The sequence below is a fragment of the Leopardus geoffroyi genome, chromosome C1 (genome assembly GCF_018350155.1).
Source record: "Leopardus geoffroyi isolate Oge1 chromosome C1, O.geoffroyi_Oge1_pat1.0, whole genome shotgun sequence".
NCBI lineage: Eukaryota > Metazoa > Chordata > Mammalia > Carnivora > Felidae > Leopardus > Leopardus geoffroyi.
The window spans coordinates 43,347,424-43,368,257 of record NC_059328.1 but is presented as its reverse complement, the minus strand read 5'-3'; the positions used below and the strand labels follow the sequence as shown (position 1 = coordinate 43,368,257).

At 54.7% G+C, this 20,834-nt stretch overlaps 1 protein-coding gene across 2 annotated transcripts in view; it reads left to right on the top strand.

The window, feature by feature from the left end:
- The window catches only part of GLIS1 (GLIS family zinc finger 1), a 229,179-nt gene that overhangs the window by 142,432 nt on the left and 65,913 nt on the right, over positions 1–20,834 (top strand). For both annotated transcript variants that reach the window (XM_045477464.1, XM_045477465.1), the window contains exon 4: positions 2,534–3,416. In XM_045477464.1, coding sequence (XP_045333420.1) covers positions 2,534–3,416 — 883 coding nt within the window. The remainder of the gene's footprint in view (positions 1–2,533; positions 3,417–20,834) is intronic.

The window sequence follows — 20,834 nt, the reverse complement described above, 5'->3', positions numbered from 1 at the left end:
GAGAGAGGCGGGGGGGGGGGGGGGGGAGAGAGAATCCCACGCAGGCTCTGTGCTGTCAGCATAGAGACCAATGTGGGGCCCAGTCCCATGAACCATGAGATCATGACCCGAGCTGAAATCAAGAGTTGGATGCTTGGGGCGCCTGGGTGGCTCAGTCAGTTAAGCATCTGACTTCGGCTCAGGTCATGATCTCATGGTTCGTGAGTTCGAGCCCCGTATCAGGCTCCATGCAGAGAGCTCAGAGCCTGGAGCCTGCTTCGGATTCTGTATCTCCCTCTCTCCCTGCCCTCCCTTGCTTGTGCTCTGTCTCTCTCTGTCTGTCTCTCTCTCAAAAATAAATAAACATTAAAAGAAAAGAAAGAGTTGGATACTTAACCAACTGAGCCACCCAGGTACCCCCTGATGCTGTCTTTAAAGGGATTATTCCAAACAGATGCTTACCTGGGGCCCACCCCTGCCACGCCCAGGATGACAACCATATGGAAAACAGCTATGCTTTAATTTTTTTAAGCTTCACAAAGTCACAACTTTCATATCAGCTCTTTAAGCTCCTCAGAGCTTTCTGCTGGCAGTGGTGGCCCAGCGTCCCCAGGCTTGGGGAAGGGGGGGATGTGCATCTGCTGTCCACCTTGGAGTGCAGGATCCTTCTGATTCCATCTGGTGGCCAAGCTCTGGGCAGGGAAGGGAGGTCTTTTCTGGGTGAGGCAGATCATTATTGGTCAAGTGTAGCTGAGAAACAGAAGGGCCTTCCCGCAAGCCCCTCCAGGAGAAGGGGAGCCCGGCTCCTGGCCCAGGCCGCATCACTGGCTTGCTGCTCATGACTGTGGGCAAGCCCTGTGCCTTCTTGGCTCCTTTCTTGTCTGTGGAGTCATGAGGTTGGAGCCCATGCTCTTTGAGGGCCTCTGGGCTCTGCCTCCCTGTCTCCCCTGCCCCTTCGTTCCTTCTCCTCCTCCTGTGTAGTGCTGGGGCTGCTGCAGCTGCAGGGAGCCAGAGACAGAGGGGCTGGGGCTGCCGGGCAGCTTGGAGAACAGGGACAGGTGATGACCCCACAGCCCGTCTGCAAAGAGTTCCAGAACACTGGCGGTGATATGGCAGTCATGAAGGCACCATTCCCCCTGCTGTCCCCCTTTCCAGAGGACTGTCACGGCACCTGCCATCCCACTTGGTCCTGGTAGCCACCCTCTGAGGTAGTGAGGGTTAGTCCTCGCTTCACAGGTGAGGAAACTGAGGCTCAGGCCCAAGGACACATGGCGTGTCCTAGTCAGGACAGTGGGCCCATTGGCAGGCTTCCTGTTCTGCCCAGCCAGCCAAGGGGCTTCTCTGACCCTTCATCTACGTCCCCTTGCTGGTGGCTGGAGGCCCTGGTGCCTCTACCTGCACTTACTTGTCCTGCGTTTGGGAAAGGCCCTCTCTACGAACGCGTGCGCCACATGCCTAAGGAAGACAGCACCACATGCGGCCCTGCGCGTCACACCGCAGTCACGCTCGGGAGAAGAACATGCGATGAGGAAAGGGGCCCGAGTGCCTTACCCAGCTTTGTGCAGCTGGGAGTGGCCGAGCCTGGTCTCAGACCCCGGTCTCCCACCTCCCCCGAGCTGCCCTCCCAGCCTGTCTGCCCACCCATAGCCTCACCCCAGAATTGAGTTTCATGTAGTCACAGTGTCTGGGCTTGAAACCTGGGACCACCCCACCTGGCTTTTCCTCAGTCATTCCTAGGATGCCCCCTGTCGTCGTGACTTGTGTTTCAGACCCCCAACTTACTGATATTCACTGTGGAAAAGACAGACTGCTTGGGGCAAAATGTCACATAATTAACATTTCTAGAAATTAACAAAGATTACAAAAATGAAGAAAGATCTAAGGGACAAATAGGCAGAATTTAAAACATACTGGACCTGGGGTTCCTGGGTGGCTCAGTCAGTTAAGCATCCGACTTCGGCTCAGGTCATGATCTTGTGGTCCTTGGGTTTGAGTGCCACGTCGTGCTCTGTGTTGACAACTCAGAGCCTGGAGCCTGCTTTGGATTCTGTGTCTTCCTCTCTCTCTGCCCCTCCCCCACTCATGCTCTATCAAAAATAAACATAAAAAAATTTTTTTAAATTAAAAATAAAACATACTGGACCTGGATGTCCCTCAAAATGACCGCCTCAGCCTCCTTCCTCCAGAACACACTAGAAGGTCACAGGGAGAAGGTCAGGGGAGACCCTAGGGAAGCCTCAGCAATAGGACGGTGTGGCATCTGGGGCTGGAGAGGTAAAAGGATGAAACGGTGGTCTTTCCTGGCATCCTTTTCAGACCTCCTCCCTTTCTGGAACCTCTCTCCAGCCCCTCCCCTTTTTCTCTCCCCCATATGCTTTCCTGCTGGCCACATCCAGCCTCTGCTTTCTCTCTCCCTCTGCCTCCAACCCTCAACCTTCACTCCTGCTCTGGGCTTCTCCATCCTTTGGTCCCAGGTTCCCTGCTGTCTCCTGCCCGGGTCTCCCCACTGTGAAGTGCCCGCCCTCTCACAGCTTCTCTGGTCACTGTCTTTCAGGTCGCCCAGACCCCAGGCCACGTATGTGAATGGTGGCCTTCCGGGCACACAGCACATCAAGCAGGAGTCCCTGCCTGACTACCGGGCCATGACGGAAGCTCGCACACCCCTGTCTGCTCACTGCCGGGCCCCGCCAGCCACTGGCCTGCACTCGGATCTGGACCTGCCGGGCCGAGGCCTCGCCAACCCCGCACCTTCCTGCTACCTTCTGGGCAGTGAACCCAGCCCTGGCCTGGGCCCCCAGCCCGAGGCCCACCTCCCCGAGGGTGGCCTGAAGCGCTGCTGCCTCCTGGGCCTGCCCTCCACCTCTTCGGCCTCCCCCTCCCCCTGCGCTTCCTCCGATGTCACCTCCATCATCCGCTCTTCCCAGACGGCTCTGGTCACCTGCGTGAATGGACTCCGGAGCCCCCCTCTGCCGGGAGACCCGGGGGGCCCCCCCAAGCGAGCCCGGCCTGGCCCTGCAACCACAGAGAGCCACGAGGGCGGCTTGCAACTTGAAGCCTGCCGGAAAGCGGGCTTCCTGAAGCAGGAGCCTGCGGATGAGTTCTCAGATCTCTTTGGGCCTCCCCAGCAAGGCCTGCCGCCCCCCTACCCCGTGTCTCAGTTGCCGCCCGGCTCGGGCCTCGGAGGCCTGGGGCTGGGCCTGGTGGGCAGGGGGGTGGCCGGACGGCAGGCGTGCCGCTGGGTGGACTGCTGTGCGGCCTACGAGCAGCAGGAGGAGCTGGTACGGCACATCGAGAAGAGCCACATTGACCAGCGCAAGGGCGAGGACTTCACCTGCTTCTGGGCGGGCTGCGTGCGCCGCTACAAGCCCTTCAATGCCCGCTATAAGCTGCTCATCCACATGAGGGTGCACTCGGGTGAGAAGCCCAACAAATGCATGGTGAGTTCCCACGGCCACCAGGCCGTGCCCCTGCCTGGCCAAACAGAGCAGCCCCCACCTCCGTGCTAGGTGTAGCCTACCTGGGGCTCCTTCCCTGGGGGCTGGCTGAGATCCCCTGCGGTCGAGGAGGGGAAGGATCAGTGCTGTGGATGTGGTCATTGGTCAAGATAATCAGTGCCCCTGTCATTGGGAATCTTTGGCTCCTCTGCTCACCGGGTGCCCTTCCCCCACCCCAGGGCACATGACCTGGTCAAACACACTTGTTCAGGTGGTGACAACACACACTCTGAAGTCAGAGCAGGCCTGGCCACCTTCTGTATTACACACAGATGCTCAGTGTCTCACCCACCACTGGTCGGGCAGCCTTCCCAGGGAAGCTCTCCGGGCCTTGGAGCGGCCCACAGGCTTGGCTTCCTCCAAGGAGCACTGTGTCCTCACAGGCATCTGGCTTGAGAGCTTGGGTCCCTGGAGCAGGTTTGGAGGTAAGGGGAGGGGTAACAGATAAGGCCCTGGATGGCACCTGCAGTGCCATGGCTGGGGTTGAGCCTGAGGTTTCCAGGGAAACCCACACACACACACACACACTAACAGTGGGCACCGAGGCCTCCAGCCCTTCTCACTGGTCATTTCTGTATTATGCTCTCACGGCGGTAGAAATCCCTATCAGTCTTAGTCCCTGATACCCTTCGCCGAGCTGCTGTGCCTAACCCCAAGGCCCAGCTACCCCACCGGGAGAGGCTCCCGCCTGGGAGTGGAGAGGCTGGAGGAGCCACCCAGTCTTCTAAGGCCCAACTCCATCTTCCAGCCACTGGGGCGTTGGTGAGGCAGAAGAGAAAGCAACGTGTCTGGTCTGCAAGGCCAGCGTCATAGCCGACGTCAGGTTCCCCCACACGTGCATGCTGTCACTGATGCTGGGCCCCTCTTCATGAAGCCCTCAGTCTGGGATGGAGTGCCCCTCTGTCCCTGCTCAAGGCCCAGGGTAGTATTTACAGGGGCCGGGGGAGGAGGAAGCTTTGGCAACCAGCAGTATAAACTCCACCTTCCTGGGACCCGGTGGTCACCCTTGGGGCCGCATCTGCTTGTGGAGCTGTGGCCTGGGCATCCAGCTAGACCAGCTTATTCAGCTCAAGGGGGCCGGTTCTTGAAGAGGAGGAGGAGAGGCAGTGAACAGCCTCTGCAAAAGGACAGCCTCAGATTAGGAGGGAGCCTGCGGTTGGCGTATTAGTGTTGTGGGGAGAGGCTGAACTGGGCAGGCTGAGGATTTGACTTCATCGTGTGCCTTGGGGCTAAAGCCATGCTGGGAAGGGCTGGGGGCCGGGCCAGTCCCGGGCATGCCCCTGTTCCTCTGGGGTGTTGTAACACAAGTCTTGCTGAAAGGCATGCCCCCCCCCCCGCCCCCCCCGCCGCCCATCTCTGGAAGGAGATGACCAGCAGACTACTGGAAGGCAGAGGGTACCGTCTCTGAGACCCTGGAGCTGACAGCTGTTGAATGGCGGTCCCTGATGTCTTCTTTCCTGTGGGGGATCCTCCTGTCTGTGGGGGCCGGGGCAGAGGCCCAAACCCTGGCGTGGTGCGGTCCGGGGCCTCCGCCCACCAGGGCCTCTTGTGTGGAATTACGGCATCCAATAGTGCCCGTGCTGGACGGCAGGGACCTTGAGATAATCTAGCCTTCCCTGCCCATTTGCTGGGAAACAGAGGCCTAGTAATTGGGTCAGAGAGGCCCAGCTTACTCAGTGTGGTCTGGGGATCTTTCTCTACGGTTCTTTTTCCTGGGCCTTCCAGGATCTCATTTGGTTCAACGGACTCCACAGAACACTGGCTTACACCTGGCTCGTGCCTGTCTCCGGCGACCCAGACGTAGACTTTTCAAGGTCTTTGCCTGTAGGCAGTTGTGGTCAGCAAGGGGTGGGAGATGGGTGTGGACAGGTTCTGGATGGAGTTTGCATAGACCCAAGGACAGGAGGCCCACAAGGGCTTCGTGGAGGAGGTGACGTTCAAGCTGACATTTAAATCTTTACAAAAACCCTGTAAAACCAAGGTTTTACAGATGAAGAAACAAGTGCTCAGTGGTGTCCAGCCGGCCTTCTCCCTGCTACTATGAGAATACTTTATCTTGCCTCCTGAGGGGTTCAGGATTTTGATGATAACACCAACAAGCAGTCTCTGAGTGTTGACTGTGTGCAGAAGCCATTCTAAGTGATAACTCCATGCAATCCTGGGAGCAGTTCTACAGGGTGGAAACTATTAACTCCCATTTTACAGATGAGGAAACTGAGGTTCAGAAAGATTGCTGAATTTGCCTCACGTCACACAGCTAGTTAGGAGCACACAGTAACAACAACAATAATAACAGAGACGGCTAATCATCGTGGTAATAATAGTGACAACAATAAAAATAACTTGCCTGAGGTTACACAGCTAGTAACCGTTAGCGTGAAATCTGAACCCACATCTTTCTAAATTGTGATGCTTTTGTTTGTGTAGATTGTCCCATTACACTCCTCAGTCTCTGGGGTCCTCGGGCCAGCCTTGCTGGGTGCCATCATCTGGAGTGGTGGGAGAGACCTCCTCTGAACATCTCCCTGCCTGCCGTGGGAGCGCTCCCCCTTCCTGTGATGCTGGTGCAGTAGGTGACCCAGGGGAAGGGGCAGGCCCCAGCCCGCACCCAAATAAGTACAGTCTCCCTTCCCTGTAAAATTATTAATTTCTCATGACAGGCCTCTGCTACCATGTGCTGTAATAGACAAAGGAATTTTGGGCCCAGATCCTCTGGAGAACAGGAAATAGATGAGACACTTTGATTGAAGAGTAAATGGCCCACTAAAATAGCAGTTAATCCTTTTATTATCTTTCCAGCAGCCGTTTCCACAGTTCTTTCATGAGGTAAGCCTTCCCCGCCCCATCCAACTGTACCACTCCGGTCCCTGCCAGCTGGTTTACATTTAGCCCGCGGAGCCTCCGCTCACGCACCAGGCAGGCCCGGAGGCGCGGCGAGGAGCCGGCTGCCCTCTGCCCAGGTTCTCAGGTCCGCCCCGGGATCGGGCCTCGGCTGGCGGGGGCCCCCGGGGTAGGCCGCGCCATCCATCCCCCCGCCCCCCAGCTCTGCCCTCTCCCCGGCCCATCCACGCCATCCAGAGGAAGCTCCCTAATCTCTTTGCAATATCCTGTTATGTTTCTTATGTTGTCCGAGTTGTCTTAGCCTTATTAAATTTGGGGTTTCATCTGCATTAGGATAGCGAGGATACGTCCAACCCAAATACTGCCGCGACGCCTCGAAGACGTTAACTTTGAAAAGATTAATTTCTTGCTTTCTTAGGTTGGCTCTCCCAGACAGTTGGAATCCTGATTGTCTGAGACTGCAGAAATTAGCGGGCTGTGTAGTTTGCTTTCCTCCCCATCAAGAAAAAGAGAGGCAGAGTGAAAAAGGAAAACCTTTCATAACCTTGGGTTTCATAAAATAACAATAATAATGACAGCAATTCCTGCCTTTGTGAAGAGCTTTAACCGAAGCCGTGAGTGCAGTGTGGACGGTATGTGTAGGCAGGTCTGGAGTCACACAAACCCAGTTCCCTCTTGGGCCAGCCACGTAGCAGCTGTGTGACATCAGGCAGGTGACTTAGCCTCTCTGAACCATAGTACATTTGGTGGTAAAATGGAATGATAATCGTACCTCCCTTTTAGGATTTTTGTCATGAGGGTTTAGAGAGATGACACAGGGAAGTGCTTCGTTAGTTCTCTCATCCCCCGTCACGCTCCGTCACGTCGACCATCTCAGGAGATTAACACTGAAGCCCTGAGAGTTACAACAGGATCATTTGTGGCTATCTTGATGAAGAAACCCAAAAGAGCCAGTCAGTAGTGGAGCTTGGACTTGAGGTCAGCCAGTTCCAACGGCCTTCACTGTGGGTGAGGTGGACAGGGCCGTCACCCATGCCGGTGGCCTGGTCAGGTGTCCGCCAGCAATGTGGAGCACCTGCTCTGTGCCAGACAGTGTCTGCTCTGGGTGACGGGAGCTAGAAGGGGAAACTGGGGTGGGGACATGGGGAGGAGGCTCTGGTCCCTGCCTTCCCAGGCCCGGTGTGCGGCTGGAGGCTGGGCTCACGTCCTGCCTGGGTTCCTCTGGTAGCTGCACCTGCTCTGGCCGCTGGTCTCCATCCCTTACGCCCCTCTCCACCACTGGACCTGGCACCAGGGAAATACAGCCCACTGAAAGCCAAGCATTATTGGTTGGCCGTAACTAGCCAAGGAATCAGACACGAGCCACCTGGCTGGGCCTTTTGGAAGGGCCTTGCCCACCTCCTAGAAGGGCCAGCCTGGGCCAAAGCTTCTCTCCTTTCCCATAATCCTGGGGCTTCCGGCTCTCCCTTTTGGCTTTGCCTCAGTCCCCCAACCCCTGAGAAACAAAACGCAGGGTGCTGGAAGAGGTGAGGGAGGCGGAAGGAGGTGCTCTTGGCTGAGATGCCGAGATTCTAATACCCGGGCCCAGGGCTAGCCATGTCCTAGTCCATCTTCAGAAAACCACTGGTCAAAACGCTGAGGCCCAGAGAGGCCAGATCAGGTTCCAGGGTCACACAGTCAGCCAAGTGGCCGGGCACAGCTACACATCAGATTTGCCCACCTGCCCGGCCAGGCTGTGTGTTGGGAGTCAGAGAGAATCTTGACTGGCGGTGAGATCATATCTCATTGGAAGTCCTCAGGGAGAAGAGAACTAATACATTCTGAGGTATGCTAGGTACAGCCACACATCAGCATGCCCATTTTTTCAGGAGAAATTGATGTTCATGGATGAAATGGCTTGCTCTTTGTCACCCGGCTCAGCTGCCTGGGCCACTCCACGGGCCACACGGCCCCCTACCCACCTGCCTTTGCTCAGCCTCTTCCACACAGAGGCGAGTCGGTGCTTCTTAAACCACAATGAGTGGGTCCCTGGGCATGTGCTCCCCCCGTGCCCCACGTCCTGAGAAGGCCCCGTGGGTTGGGCATGTTTCTGGGCCGGCGGACACCCCTGACTCACGTCAACATCTCCAACTCATTCTCAGGAATTTTCCTAGAGCCCAAAATGCATGCGCAGGTGGGTCTTCCGTCCATCTTCATCGTTACAGAGAGGAGACAGGGAAGACAGATCCTGAGAGGACAGTGAGGGGCCCAGGATCCCACAGCAAATGGGGCAGCTTCAGTGGACAGGGAGTTTCCTGAAGGGGCTAGTAACCAAAAGTTGGGGAAAGTTAGACCGTGGGGAAAGTGACCGCAGATGAGGGAAGTGTCCTTCCCAGAAACACTTGCCTCACCCAAAAGATGGGTGCCCCCGTGTGCTCAGCCTCATGCTGAGCTGGGGGTCCTGAGACAAAGATGAGGTGATAACGAGACTTCTGGCACCTTGGGGAGGACACCAGCCACCCTTGAGTCTCATGCTGTTATTGCTGGATGAAGGAGGGAGGGGAGCCAGACGCTGAGGATTTGAGGCCTGGCTGCATAACCTTGTCTAAGTCAGTCAAGGCGGCTGGAACATTATTGGGAATTTTTCAGCTTATATAGGGCTTCCACACAGGCATTCCTCAGAGTGGAGGAATAATTCCTGGGGACTGGATCATTATCCCCATTTTACAGATAGGGAAAGGGTAGTCGGGTTCATGCCCAAGTTTAGGTCTCAAGTGCATCATAGGGTGACATTTGAACCCAGGTCTCAGCCTGACTCCAGAGACTGTATGCTAGCTGTGACCTCAAGCCGCTTCCCAGGCAGAGGACCATCAGTCTGCCTATAAATATGAAGAAAATATCCAGATTTGAAACTCATTTCAGCAAGCTGTCAAGGAGCACGCACCTCCTGTATGCCAGGCCCTGGTGGACCCAGGGGTCACAGAAGGGAATCAAAGCCAGCTTTGGTCTGGAGGAGGCTTTGTTAAGCAGAGAAAACCAATAGACGCTTGCATTTTTGCATTTAACTGTTTTCCCACATGAATCCCCGCCCCCACCACCTTGAGAGCCTGTCGCAGGCCCCCTGCCCTGCTGATATGATGACTCCTTTGTTCTATCTTGGAGGAGAGGGCCCTTGTGGGATGAGGGGGGAGACATTTCACCTTCTTTAAAATAAATAAATAAGTCACCCGAAGACAAGCTTACTTTCTGGTGAGCTAAAAAGCTACAAAGTGGAGCATGGTTTAAAACCCCTGCCCTTGAAAATCCTGCTGTAAATGAGCACGGAGAGGTCAAGCTGGCCCAACCAGCTTAGGTGTCAAGTCCACCCACTCTGGAAATGGGGTCTAAGTGTCACTTTGTTCTCAGGTGGGAAGGGTCTGGGTAGAAAGACCTTTCTAGGCAAAGGAAGCTTTTAAGTTGGCATGCAGATGTGCCCTTTTCAATGACCGCGACTGGGGTGCCTCCTGGGATCATAGCATTTCTTGTGTCTACTTATTATCAGGTGGGAAACCCGAAGCCCAGAGAAGGTGCAGAGTGGCCCATTGTCACCCAGCAAGTTAATGGTAGCCATGGGATGCCTGCTTTATTTCTCCCTGCCCTGAGGTTTCCTCTGCAACCGAACTCCTAGAGAGTCTTTGCACACTCCAGCTCCTTTCACTCCTCTGGGCCTTGGCTTTTGCTGGTCTCTCTGTCTAGAATACCTTTCCCAGCCCAGCAAACTCCTAACCATCCTTCAGAATCCAGTCCAATGTCCCCTCCTCCGCTTCCCCCCTTTCCATGCCTCCCACTCTCCCCACACATGTTGCCCCACGTAGAGCAACATTTCCTAGTATGGCCAAGTGTCTTGGGGTCTGTGTGCCCTCTGATGTCTGGCTCAGCCTTGAGGCAGAGGAGCTAAGCCTACCCTCTGGTGCAGAGGCTCTGACCCGCTCTGTGCATGAAGCAGCCTGGACACTGTCCTCCAGAGCAGTTTCCAGTGAAGTCACAAGATGGGCAGGGCCCTAAAGATGGGCACGTCCACCCTCTAGTCTGGTGCTTAAAGTTTTTCTGCAGGAAAGTCTGAACTTGACAAGTGGCTTTGCTACCTGACAGCCTGTGACCGTGTGTGAGTAACCCGGCTTCTGTAAGGCTTTGTGTTCTTACCTGTGAAGTGGAGGGAGCAGGACAGCTGGGAGGCTCCCATGAGATGCCGTATGTGAGGTGCTTCGGCAGTGCCTGGCGCATAGTAGATGCACAGCAGATAGTTCAGACTGTTGTGGGCAGGTTGTATTAGGAAAAGAGAAAAGGGAGAGTCTGAAACGGATAGTAGCTATGCAGTCGTGAACATCCCCATAGGAACAGAAAGGGCTGGTGTAAGTCCCAGCTTGGTCACCGACTGGCTGTGTGACCTTGGACAGGTCACCTCGCTGTGCTGAGCCTCAGCTTCCTGAGCTGTGAAATGGGATAATGTCTAGCACTCTGTGTTCAGTGGGAGCCCAGTTTACACTAGTGCCTTCCTTTTACCCTCTTGGACCCAACGCTCCAGCTCCACAGAACTTGGCTCAAACTGGGCTGCCTTCCTTTCTCCTCTAGTTTATAAAAATCAAACTCAGGAGACTTCCTAAGGAGAGGCTTCCTAGAAGCTCTGGCCTTGTGATTGGGTCAGAGCCCTGTACAGGAGGAGAAACTGAGGCCCCCAATGGAAATGACTTGCCTGGGGGAAGGGAGAAGAACTGGAGGCAGGTGTGGGGGCTCATTCCAGCTCTCCTGTGCACTAGCTGTGTAACCTCGGGCAAGTCATTTCACTCCCCAGTCTCTGCTTCTGTGTCTGTAAAATGAGGGCTGTGATGCTCGCCCCAGAAGAGTGTCTGTGAGAGCCAGAGGGGCCGTGATCTACAAACCACATAGCGCCCTTCAGGAGGGAGCCAGCTGGGTTCCCGACTCCCAGGCCTCAGAGGACACAGGCACCCTCATAGGCGTGTTCCTCCCAGATAAGCTTTCCATCAGGCGCGGTGCTGGTTAGCCGCAGGCTCCCCACATGCAGTTCCTAGCCTGCAGCTCTCCAGGGCCTCCTCCCTCCCTGCACCACAGCCCACCCTCCTCACTTCCACCTCCACGGCCCCATCCAGTTCCCCACCCCCTCCCCTACCTCATCCCCATCCCTGCCCACCCCCTTCTGCCTTATTTAAATTCTGAGTCAGGAACCCATGAGCCAAGTGGAGGCCTAACCAGCCCTGGGACCTCAAACAAGCCACGTGGCCTCTGGGAGCCTCAGTTTCCTGTGTGTGTGTACAGGGGAGACAGTTGTGAGATTAAATGAGATCATGCATGTGGAGCACTTACCTCATGCCTGGCAAATACTTGGCACTTGAAAACAGGAGCCCTTGTTCTTTTTTTTTTTTTTTTTTTTTTTTGAGTCATCAAACCCAAGGTCTCGCTCGCATCCTAGGAGCACCAAACTTGAGGGTATGGGAACGCTGGCCAAGTTTTGTGAACTCAGCACTGCTTTATGGAATATGAAAAAAATTAAGGATAAAAAAAAAACAACCTTCTGAATTGAATTTAAAATAATAAAAGGGGGGAAAAAAAGCTTTTTAATTTAATGTAAATGGCATTGAAATGATTGTCTTATTAGAATGAGAAAGTCAGATAAAATCAACAGTGACTCTAAGAAAGTGTCCAGACCCTGTTTTCTGAGAGGAACATCCTGGAAATGGTAAACTTCATGATTGAGCCTTAATAGGCGCTGTCTCCACTGGATGGCAGATGGGTTAGCTGAGCTGACTTCCCGTGCCTCACTTGGACTGCCACAGTGATGGACCTCAGGATCCTGCCCTCATCTGTGAGACGGGTCATGGTCTCACCACCCTGTGGCCTCAGTCACCGAGGACACTCTAAGACCCGGGATACTCAAGACTCCTTACCTGTGCCCCTCCCTCAGGAGAGAGCCTTGTGCTATCTGTGTTGTCTCTTTGCTCACCCCTGCCAACCCTTCACCAGCTTTATTGACACCCATACCGTGGCAGGTATGATGCTAGAAGCGTGGGGTGCAGCGTCAGTAAGGAATGGTGAAGGAATTAACAGAAGAGGGAGAAGGCTTCCCAGGATGTCATGAGAGCTGGGCTTTGAAGGGTGTGTAGGAGCTTTTGAAGGGTGTGTACGAGGAAAGGCTTTTCAGGGAAAGGGAACAACACATGCAAAAGTTTTGAGATGTGACAGTCTCGGCCCTCGGGGGGAATATAGGTGTCTCCTTGTGCTTGGGGTGTGTTACCTGCACGGCGCTGGGAGCAGAAATGGTAGTTGGAATTGGACCGTAAGGGGCGTCCAAGTTCAGTATCAGGAGCTTGGCCTGTGCCCTGAGGGAAGTGGAGGGAGTGGTGGAAAGGTTCTGAGCAGGAGAGCAACGCAATGAGTGTTAACGTGGAGAAGAACGCTGGGCATGTGGTGGGTACATAGTCCTCGGAGGGGGAGTGACAGCAGGCAGATGAGGACACGGAGGCAGGAGAGAGCCTTCTTTCCCAGGTCCACCCGCGCAGCCCAGGTCAACTGTGACCCCCAGCCAGCAGAGCTTGGCTGTCAGCCAGGGCCTGGGCACCGCGGGCCAGGCCGGCTCAGCCCAGCAAGCCATGCAGGGGCACTGTGTCCGTAAGGTTGGGTAACCGAGCTCAACTCCCTTTGGAAGCAGCGTCCAGCACATTCACCAGTGGGAAATGGGAAAGGCATTTCCCATAATGTGGCTCTGTAAAGTTTGCACAACTGTTCTTTGTTTTCCGTCCATCCCCACAATAAATCTTCCTCCACTGCCAGGACCGGGGCCTCCGTGGTCTGTAAGTGATTACAGCACCGAATGGTGCAGCACTGCCTCCTCACGATCGTTCTTCTGACGTGGGTAGTGATAAAATGGGAGCCCATCACTGGGACTCTGCGGCTTTGTACGTGGCGATTTCCAAATAGCTAGGAGGTGGCCTCCTGAAGGGGCACAGCCCACGCCTGCCCTCCACGTGCCCCCGACCCCCTGGACGAGTCTGTCACATGAGCCCGAGAGGGCAGACATGCACAGGAGTACTAGACTGTGCATTTCTTGCAGATGGGACAGTGGGACTGGAGGTTTCTGCAGGCCTGTGCATTCCTGTGGGCAAGACTGGGAAGTCTCTGCTGGGCCCGGCACCCAGTGAGTGTTCGATGAACCATCCACCAGCCTCTTTGTTTTATCAGAGCTGAAACGCATAGGGTTTTGAGCTGAAGGTGACAATTGCACCTTCCCAGGGCCCTGGGATGCAGAGTTTTGGTGGGTTGTTCCCGTGCAGGACCCTGGGAATGCACAGGGCAGTGGCAGAATCCGTTTTACAGTGAGGTCACTGAAATCCAGAGCTTCTGCTACCTGGCCAGATGTCCCATCTGGGACTCCGCCTCATGTCCCTGGCTCCCTGCTCTGTGATCTTCCCACTGCCCACAATTGCCTCTGTACCCCCATTTAACCGTAAGTCTGTGCTTCCCAGAATCTTCTGAACCCACGTTTCAGGAGTCCTTTTGGCCTGTGGGGTCATTTCTGACCAGGTTTAGTTGCCAATGGTCACAATAGCAATTGGAAGTCAAGAGGGCTTGGCTCCAGGGAGAAAAATGAGTCTGCCATTCTCAGATATTTCCTGGAGGTCCTCCTCCCCTTCCAAACCCTGCTCCCTGCTCCCATTCCTTCTCCCCAGGCATCCAGGGGAAGAGGAGGTGGTTCACTGAGGCTGTGAGTCCCAAGGCCTGTTTGTACTCTTGCTGTTTGCTTATGTGGACACAGGCCTGTAGAGAGGATTTGGCTCATTGAAGGTCACAGGGCAAAGGAAGGAGAGCTCAGCTCCCTCGCCTCCCAGCCCGGTGCCCATCCCACGCCACAGAGCCACTAACTGTTGAGAACCTACTACGCGCCAGGCCCTGTGTTGAGGGCTTTTGTGCACTGTCTCCGTCTGTACCGTCTTTCCCTCCTGTATCCTGAAAGAACACAGGCTTGTGTTGCGTTTGCACCAGGGCGTCTCATCGGATGCTGCCCGCAATCCCTGCAGCACCCTCTGACGGATGGGGACCTGATGACCTGCCAGAGGTCACACAGCGGGAGATGACTTGCGGCTTGTGCAGCTCATGCCTGTCAGCATCACCTTCCCCTCCCGACAGGGTCTGGTTTGTGAAGCACTGCCCAGCAGGCTCCAGGGAGACTCTAGCTGGCAGTAGGTGTCAAAGCTCACACCTCTTTACGTGCACTGGGAAAGCATGATGATCGATCACTGGGGGTGTCAGGCCCCAAGGAAGCCTGGCTTCCCTGCAGAAGCCCGCAGGCATGCTCTTCCCCTGCCTGCCCCCACGCTTTACTTTCTTCAAGCACACAGAGCCACCTGGCCTTGGGACCTCTCTTTCTTCACCTGGGTGATGAGGTCTTTGTTTAGTTCAAAGCTCTTAGGACTCAGGACCCTGATTTGGTCAGTAGAGGTGGAGCATGGCCCACGAGTTCAGAGCTCAAACTGGGAAAGTCACTAGACCCCTTCGGGCCCTCAGTGTTCCCATCTGCAAAATGGGAGGCTAAGTCTCCAGGACTTCTAAAGATCCTTTGGACTCAGATGTTCAGATATCCATCTTTATCATCCCGGGGGGAGGAAGGAGAGGGAGTACAAAGAAAGGGCAAGTGTGGGGTCCCCCAGTGAGCCCTCTGGTCTCAGTTCCTTCCATGCTTTGCTCTGCTCCAGCCACCCGGCTCCTGACTATTCGTCCAACATGCCAAGTTCATTCCTTCCTCAGGCTTTTCGCTTGGCTGTTCCCTGTGCCCTAAATACTCTTGCCCAGCCCCACCTCTGCCCACTCGGCCTCTGCCCCCACGTGCAGCAGCTGCCCACTAACTCGGTCTCACAGGTTCTGCCGTTATGACCGTGGGCCCAGAGCTGGAGGAGAACAATTTTGTATTAATTGATGACAAAAACGCATTACAGCCAAGAATGCAACAAGGGAAACGATTAAACTACCCAAAAGCAGCTACTTGAAAGTGCGAGGAAGGAAGGAAAGTGGTATTTGTTAGGAATGTGCTCTCCTCCAGATACCAGGTTAAGCCCTTTGTTCATGTTTTCTCAGTAAACTTTTGATGTTGGCTTTAGTGCCCCATTCTATGGATAAGCAGACTGTAGCTCAGAGAAGTTAAGTGCTGGGGTATCAGCCCCTGGCCTCCCACTGCTCCAGCTTACTCCCTGCGTCCACACAGTTTTCTGTAATCAAGCATGAGCTGATTATTCCTTGTTTTCATTGAGCTCACCCCAGGGAACCCCTAACAAGGAATCTTAATTCGTTACTGGGACTCCTCAAAAGCAATCACATGGAATCTGGGCTTTTCATGGATCTGGAGCTGATCCTTCCAGTTAACCTGCACTGGATGGCAGGGAGGGGGTGCTGGATCAAGAATCAGCACCATGAGTCTAAGGACTCTCCATGTCCCACTGTCCTGGCTTCTACGTGCAAAAAGATAGCTGGCTTCACAGCTCAGGGTGGCCTTGCAGGCGTCAGAGGAAGGAAGAGGTTGGGGGACAGCTGCCTGGAGCTCCAGACCCGAGAAGGGGTGCAGGAACCAGGTCAGGATGGAGGGGCTCTGCAGCTCATGACTGCATACACTGGGATAGAAGAGAACGTGGGGAGGTCTTACAGCCAGGAAGAGTCAGGGTCGAGACTTGAATCCAGGTAAGCCTGCAGGTGGAACCACTCCTTGGAGAGACCTAGACCCTGCCCTCAAGGCTCCTGGAATCCAGGTTCCAGGTCCAAGGCCTTGCGTGACCCCTAATTTACCATGACCTTGGCTGGGTAAGCTGTTTGCTGGTTCTGGCCCCAGTTGCCACCTCTGTTCAGTGGGAATGATAATCCTGCCTTATCTGGGTGCAATTGCTTAGGGTTCTTCACTCCATATCATCCTCATAATGACTTCGTGTCTTTGAGAACATTGCCCCATCTTCACAGGAAGGACGCAGGGGCCTGAACAAGCAGGGTGGTCAGCAGAGGGTCACACACGGGGCCACAGTCATGCCCAGAATCACACAGCAGGTCAGCAGCCTTGGCCAGAGTCCTACAGCAGGTTAACAGCCAGTCCCAGGGTCACACAGTGGGTCCGCAGCCAGGCCCAGGGTCACACAGTGGGTCTGCAGCCAGGCCTAGGGTCGCACAGTTGGTCCGCAGCCAGGCCCAGGGTCACACAGTGGGTCCGCAGCCAGGCCCAGGGTCACACAGTGGGTCCGCAGCCAGGCCCAGGGTCACACAGTGGGTCTGCAGCCAGGCCTAGGGTTGCACAGTTGGTCCGAAGCCAGGCCCAGGGTCACACAGTGGGTCCGCATCCAGGCCCAGGGTCACACAGTGGGTCCGCAGTCATGCCCAAGGCAAGGTATTCCCCTGCCACATCTGTCCTTTCAGTCCTGTCAGCTGTTGTGCCCTGGGATTATATGGTGTCTCTCAGCCCAACCCTGCTGCTGCTGCTGCTGCTGCTGCTGCTGCTGCTGCTGCTGCTGCTGCCCGCACAGTGAGCCCAGCCCAAGAGCTGGGGGAAGACGAGGTGTGGTCCTGAGACCTGAGGAACAGAGGGTCTGCCGCCTGCAGTCAACACCTCTGTCAGGAAGTTCTCGGCTCGTGCCTTCAAAGCGCCAGCCTTTAATTGTCTCCACATTGTGAACCCAGGAAGGTTTGTCCTGACAAGTGGTTGGTGAAATCAGCCAGGAGATCCCCCTCCCACAGCTTTTCAAGAGCTGTCTGAGGTGGTTACCGAAGGGTATAAATTAGATTCACCTGGCAAGGCCCCACTTCCCTCTGGAATATTCGTAAAAACGCTCCCATTGGATCCTGTCAGACAGAGAAGCATGGATTAGGCCTGGGCCCCCAGGAAGTTGGGCAAGTGAGAAGTAGGAGCTTCCTGTATTCCCTGGTGAGATGGTAAAGTGAACAGGGCCTCACCATGGCATTTGCCAACCCCAGCACTTCTGGCTTCAGCTTCTCCCTCCATAAAAACACTAAAAACTACATTTTATGATGGCATTGGCATAAAGACACATATTCATATTATGTATTAAAACATTTTCTTTGACCTAGAAGTTCCTTTTTTTTCTTCCTATTTTAAATTAAAACATTTTCACGAGGCCCTGAAAATTTTGTGGACTCTCGCCACTGTGCCTGCATGCCCAATGGATAAGTCAACCCAAAAGCCAAGCCCTGCAGAGGCTGGAAACGCTTGAAGTATGATCCATGCCTCGCCTTTCCCCTTCCTTCCTTGGGCTTCAGCTGCATCCTCTGGAAAGAGGAATAGATAGAGGAAACACCAGAAATCCTGTTGTGATGTTCTAGTCTCTTCCCTTCTATTCTAGTCCATCTTTTTTTCTTTATCATCGAGTTCTTGGCTTCCATTAAGGATTCATGGACATGTACAATAAAAGATCTATATGTAGTTAAACTGACAGTGAGAGAAAAGGATGTAAATACATGAAAAACCTAAGTTCGTTTAGTTATTGTGTGTTTTCTTGGAGCTTCCTAGAAGCCAAGGCAAAGAAGGCAACTTGTTGAATTGCAGAATTCTGGCTGTCTGGGAAAGGAAACAAACCAGCCAGCTTGTGTATTGGGACCAGTTCTTTGCGCTCTCAGATCCTTTTGAGGCAATGGTGAGAGTCACCTGGATTAAATGGCTGGAGGAAGGCTGTTGAATTGATTGTGGATAATGCAGAGTCACTGAACAAAACAGTAGACCTTATTTTCACCAATAACTTTGCTAACATTCTTTGAGAAAAGCCGGGGCAAGTAAATACTGGCAGTGAAGGTACCTTACTTGTGTTCTGTAGTCTATGTCCTGCTTTTAGTCTGTCCATCCCCCTTATACGGATGAAGAAACTGAGGCTCAGAGAAGTTAAGTAACTTGGCCCTGATCATCCAGCGGGATCTGAATTCTATGGCAAGTGGCCTTTCTCTGCAGATGTCACGCTTTACTACTTGGGGCATACTCGGTCCCTTCCTCGAGGAGCTCATAGCCTAAGGGGACTCTATGGATCTTAAAAAGAGGGTAACATTGTGTGCTGTGTGCTCTGAGGGAGCTCAGGGAGTTTGGGGGGCTAGGAAAAGGAGTAGCTATCAGCTTGGGCCTAGGGGAAGGCAGAGTCAGAAAAGCATCATGGAGGAGGTGAGAGAGGGCATCCCAGGAGGTGGCGCTAGCATGGGCCGGGACATGAGATGGTGACACCTTGGTCAGAGCTGTGGCAGAGTGGAGAGAGGCGGCTGCTCTGGCCGTAATGAGCCCTGTGTCCCCCCTCCCCCCCCCCCCCCCAGAATTTATCGGCAGGCCCTTGTGAGCACAGACCATCTGTCTAAGGAAAGAGGAGCAAGGCCTGCAAGCAGGGAGCCTCCACCTGCTTCTCTAAGAGACCTCTGTGCTCTCGCTGCAGGGCCAAAGCTGTAGCAGGACATCCCAGTGGCCTGGCCTTTCTCTAGTCTCCCTCAGGCTGACGGAATATCGCTTCCTCCTTTGTGGAAGGCAGAAGGGCCCTCCCTGTTCACACCTTCACCTCCCACACTGAGGGACTCTTCAGTGTGGGGGAAACTGGGCTGCCAGTCAAACCAGCACATCTGTCAGCTACAGAAATGATTGGCTCTGAGAGATACCCAGGAGAGACGGTGGGCAGAAAGGGATGAAGCTGTTAAACGAGGGATTGGTGCTTCACGCTGGCCTGGGATCAACGAGAGGATGCTGGTACAGCCTTAGCAGCACAGGAGAGGAGGGTGTGAGCCGGTTGGGTCCGTGCTGAGTAGGGAAGTGCCAGCCGGAGAGTCCCTGGGGTTGGGATGTGCAAGAAGATGGGTGTCGTCAGCCAGATATGGGAGGGGCTGGAGTGAGCCTATCGGCCTTTACAGGATGGGGGAGGCCAAGGCCAGGGGGAGAGAGGTAAGGCGTTTAGGTGGTAGAGTAGAGCAGGGTGGTCGGTTGAAGAGCCAAGTGATGAACTTGGTTCCAAGAGAGAGAATCTTGGACTTGCTGGAAGTTGGATGAGACAGGCTGGAGGAGAGCAGGGGAGTTTTGGAGAGGCAGAGAGGGGCGTTGGAGGGAAACTGCGCACTGGGCTGGGTGGCTTGGACAGAGGAGCCGAGTCCACGCAGGCAAAGCTCATCTGTGGATTTGCCCCAAGAGTGGGGTGATGCTGGGCAGTAGCTGAGAAGCTTGGGAAGACAGTGAGAGGCATCTGAGCTGGGCAGGGAGGAAGATGGAGATCCGAGAAACCAGGACAGACAGGAGGCCCGTGGGTGAGCTAGTTGGAAGGAAAGGTAGCCGTGGTAACAATGCTTGAGCATTTGACATGTGTCATCTTGAACTGGGAGAGACATGTTATTACCTCTCTGTTGTGGATGAGAAGACTGAGGCACAGAAAGGTTAGGTAACTTACCCATGGTCACACAGTGCCAGAGCGAAGTTTGTCCCTGCAGTCTGGGGCTACACTCAGACTCGCACTCAGATGTGCAAGTCTGCAGCCAGCACCCAAAATGTGGTGGGGAGAGGGGGCGCATTTGAGGTGAGCAGAGGAGGGAGGATTGGGGGCCCAAGACCAGCGCAGGGAGTCACTAAGATGAGGCCCTGGGCCAGGGAGCGAGCCTGAACTGGGAAAGAGGGACTTTGCTAGGTATGGAGGGGGAGGTGCCCAGGGACCACTTCTCTAGGAGCCAGGGAGGAAAGGGGGTGGGCGTCCGGAAGGTTGGGAAGGAACAGTGGCCATCCAAAATGAAGAGGCAGAGAAAAGTGGGCTGTTCCCACTGAGAGAGCTTGGTGGAGTCACAGGGGACAGCGAGGGCAGTGTGGTGGTGTGGGTTGTCTTGCCTAGTGAATCGGCTGGATCACATAGTACGGGATGCTTTGGGTTGTTCACTCACCTGGGCCCTCTCGGATTCTCATCCACCCCCTACTGACTGGGCTGGCCTGTTCTCCAGGAAGAGATAGCAGTGGGCCGGGGTACCTCTTCATTCTGTTGGGATAAGGGGAGTCCTCTGTGCATCAGCTCCTGCGCCGTCCCCAGTGCCTTGGGCAGGTGCATGGGCCAGCTCAGAGCAGCTTCTGTGGGTGTCCATTCACCGCCATGTGCCTGCTCTGTGCCTGCTTTGTGCTGAGTATTTTCCACACAGCATGGAGTCCTGCCCTGGAGATGCTCATGGTTAGAGGGAGGACAGACGAGGGCCCGAGTTACTAGACCCTGTGATGAATTCCCCTGGAGGAAAATAAATGGGAATCGAGAGGAGAAGATTTAATCCAGGGGGAAGAGGCTTCTGGAAGAGAGCTAGGTAAGAATTATCCAGATGCAAAAGGATGGGAAATGTGTCCCAAGGAGAGGGAACAGCATGGAGATGAGAGCTGCAAGTGACTCAGAACATGGAATGGGGGAGAGGTGAGTAGGGCCATATCAGAGGACCTCGTGTGTCAGATAGAGGAGCCCAGGCTTTGCCTACAGGGCTGCAGAGACCCGAGAGTAGGTTGGAGCAGGAGGGGCATGAGGTGTG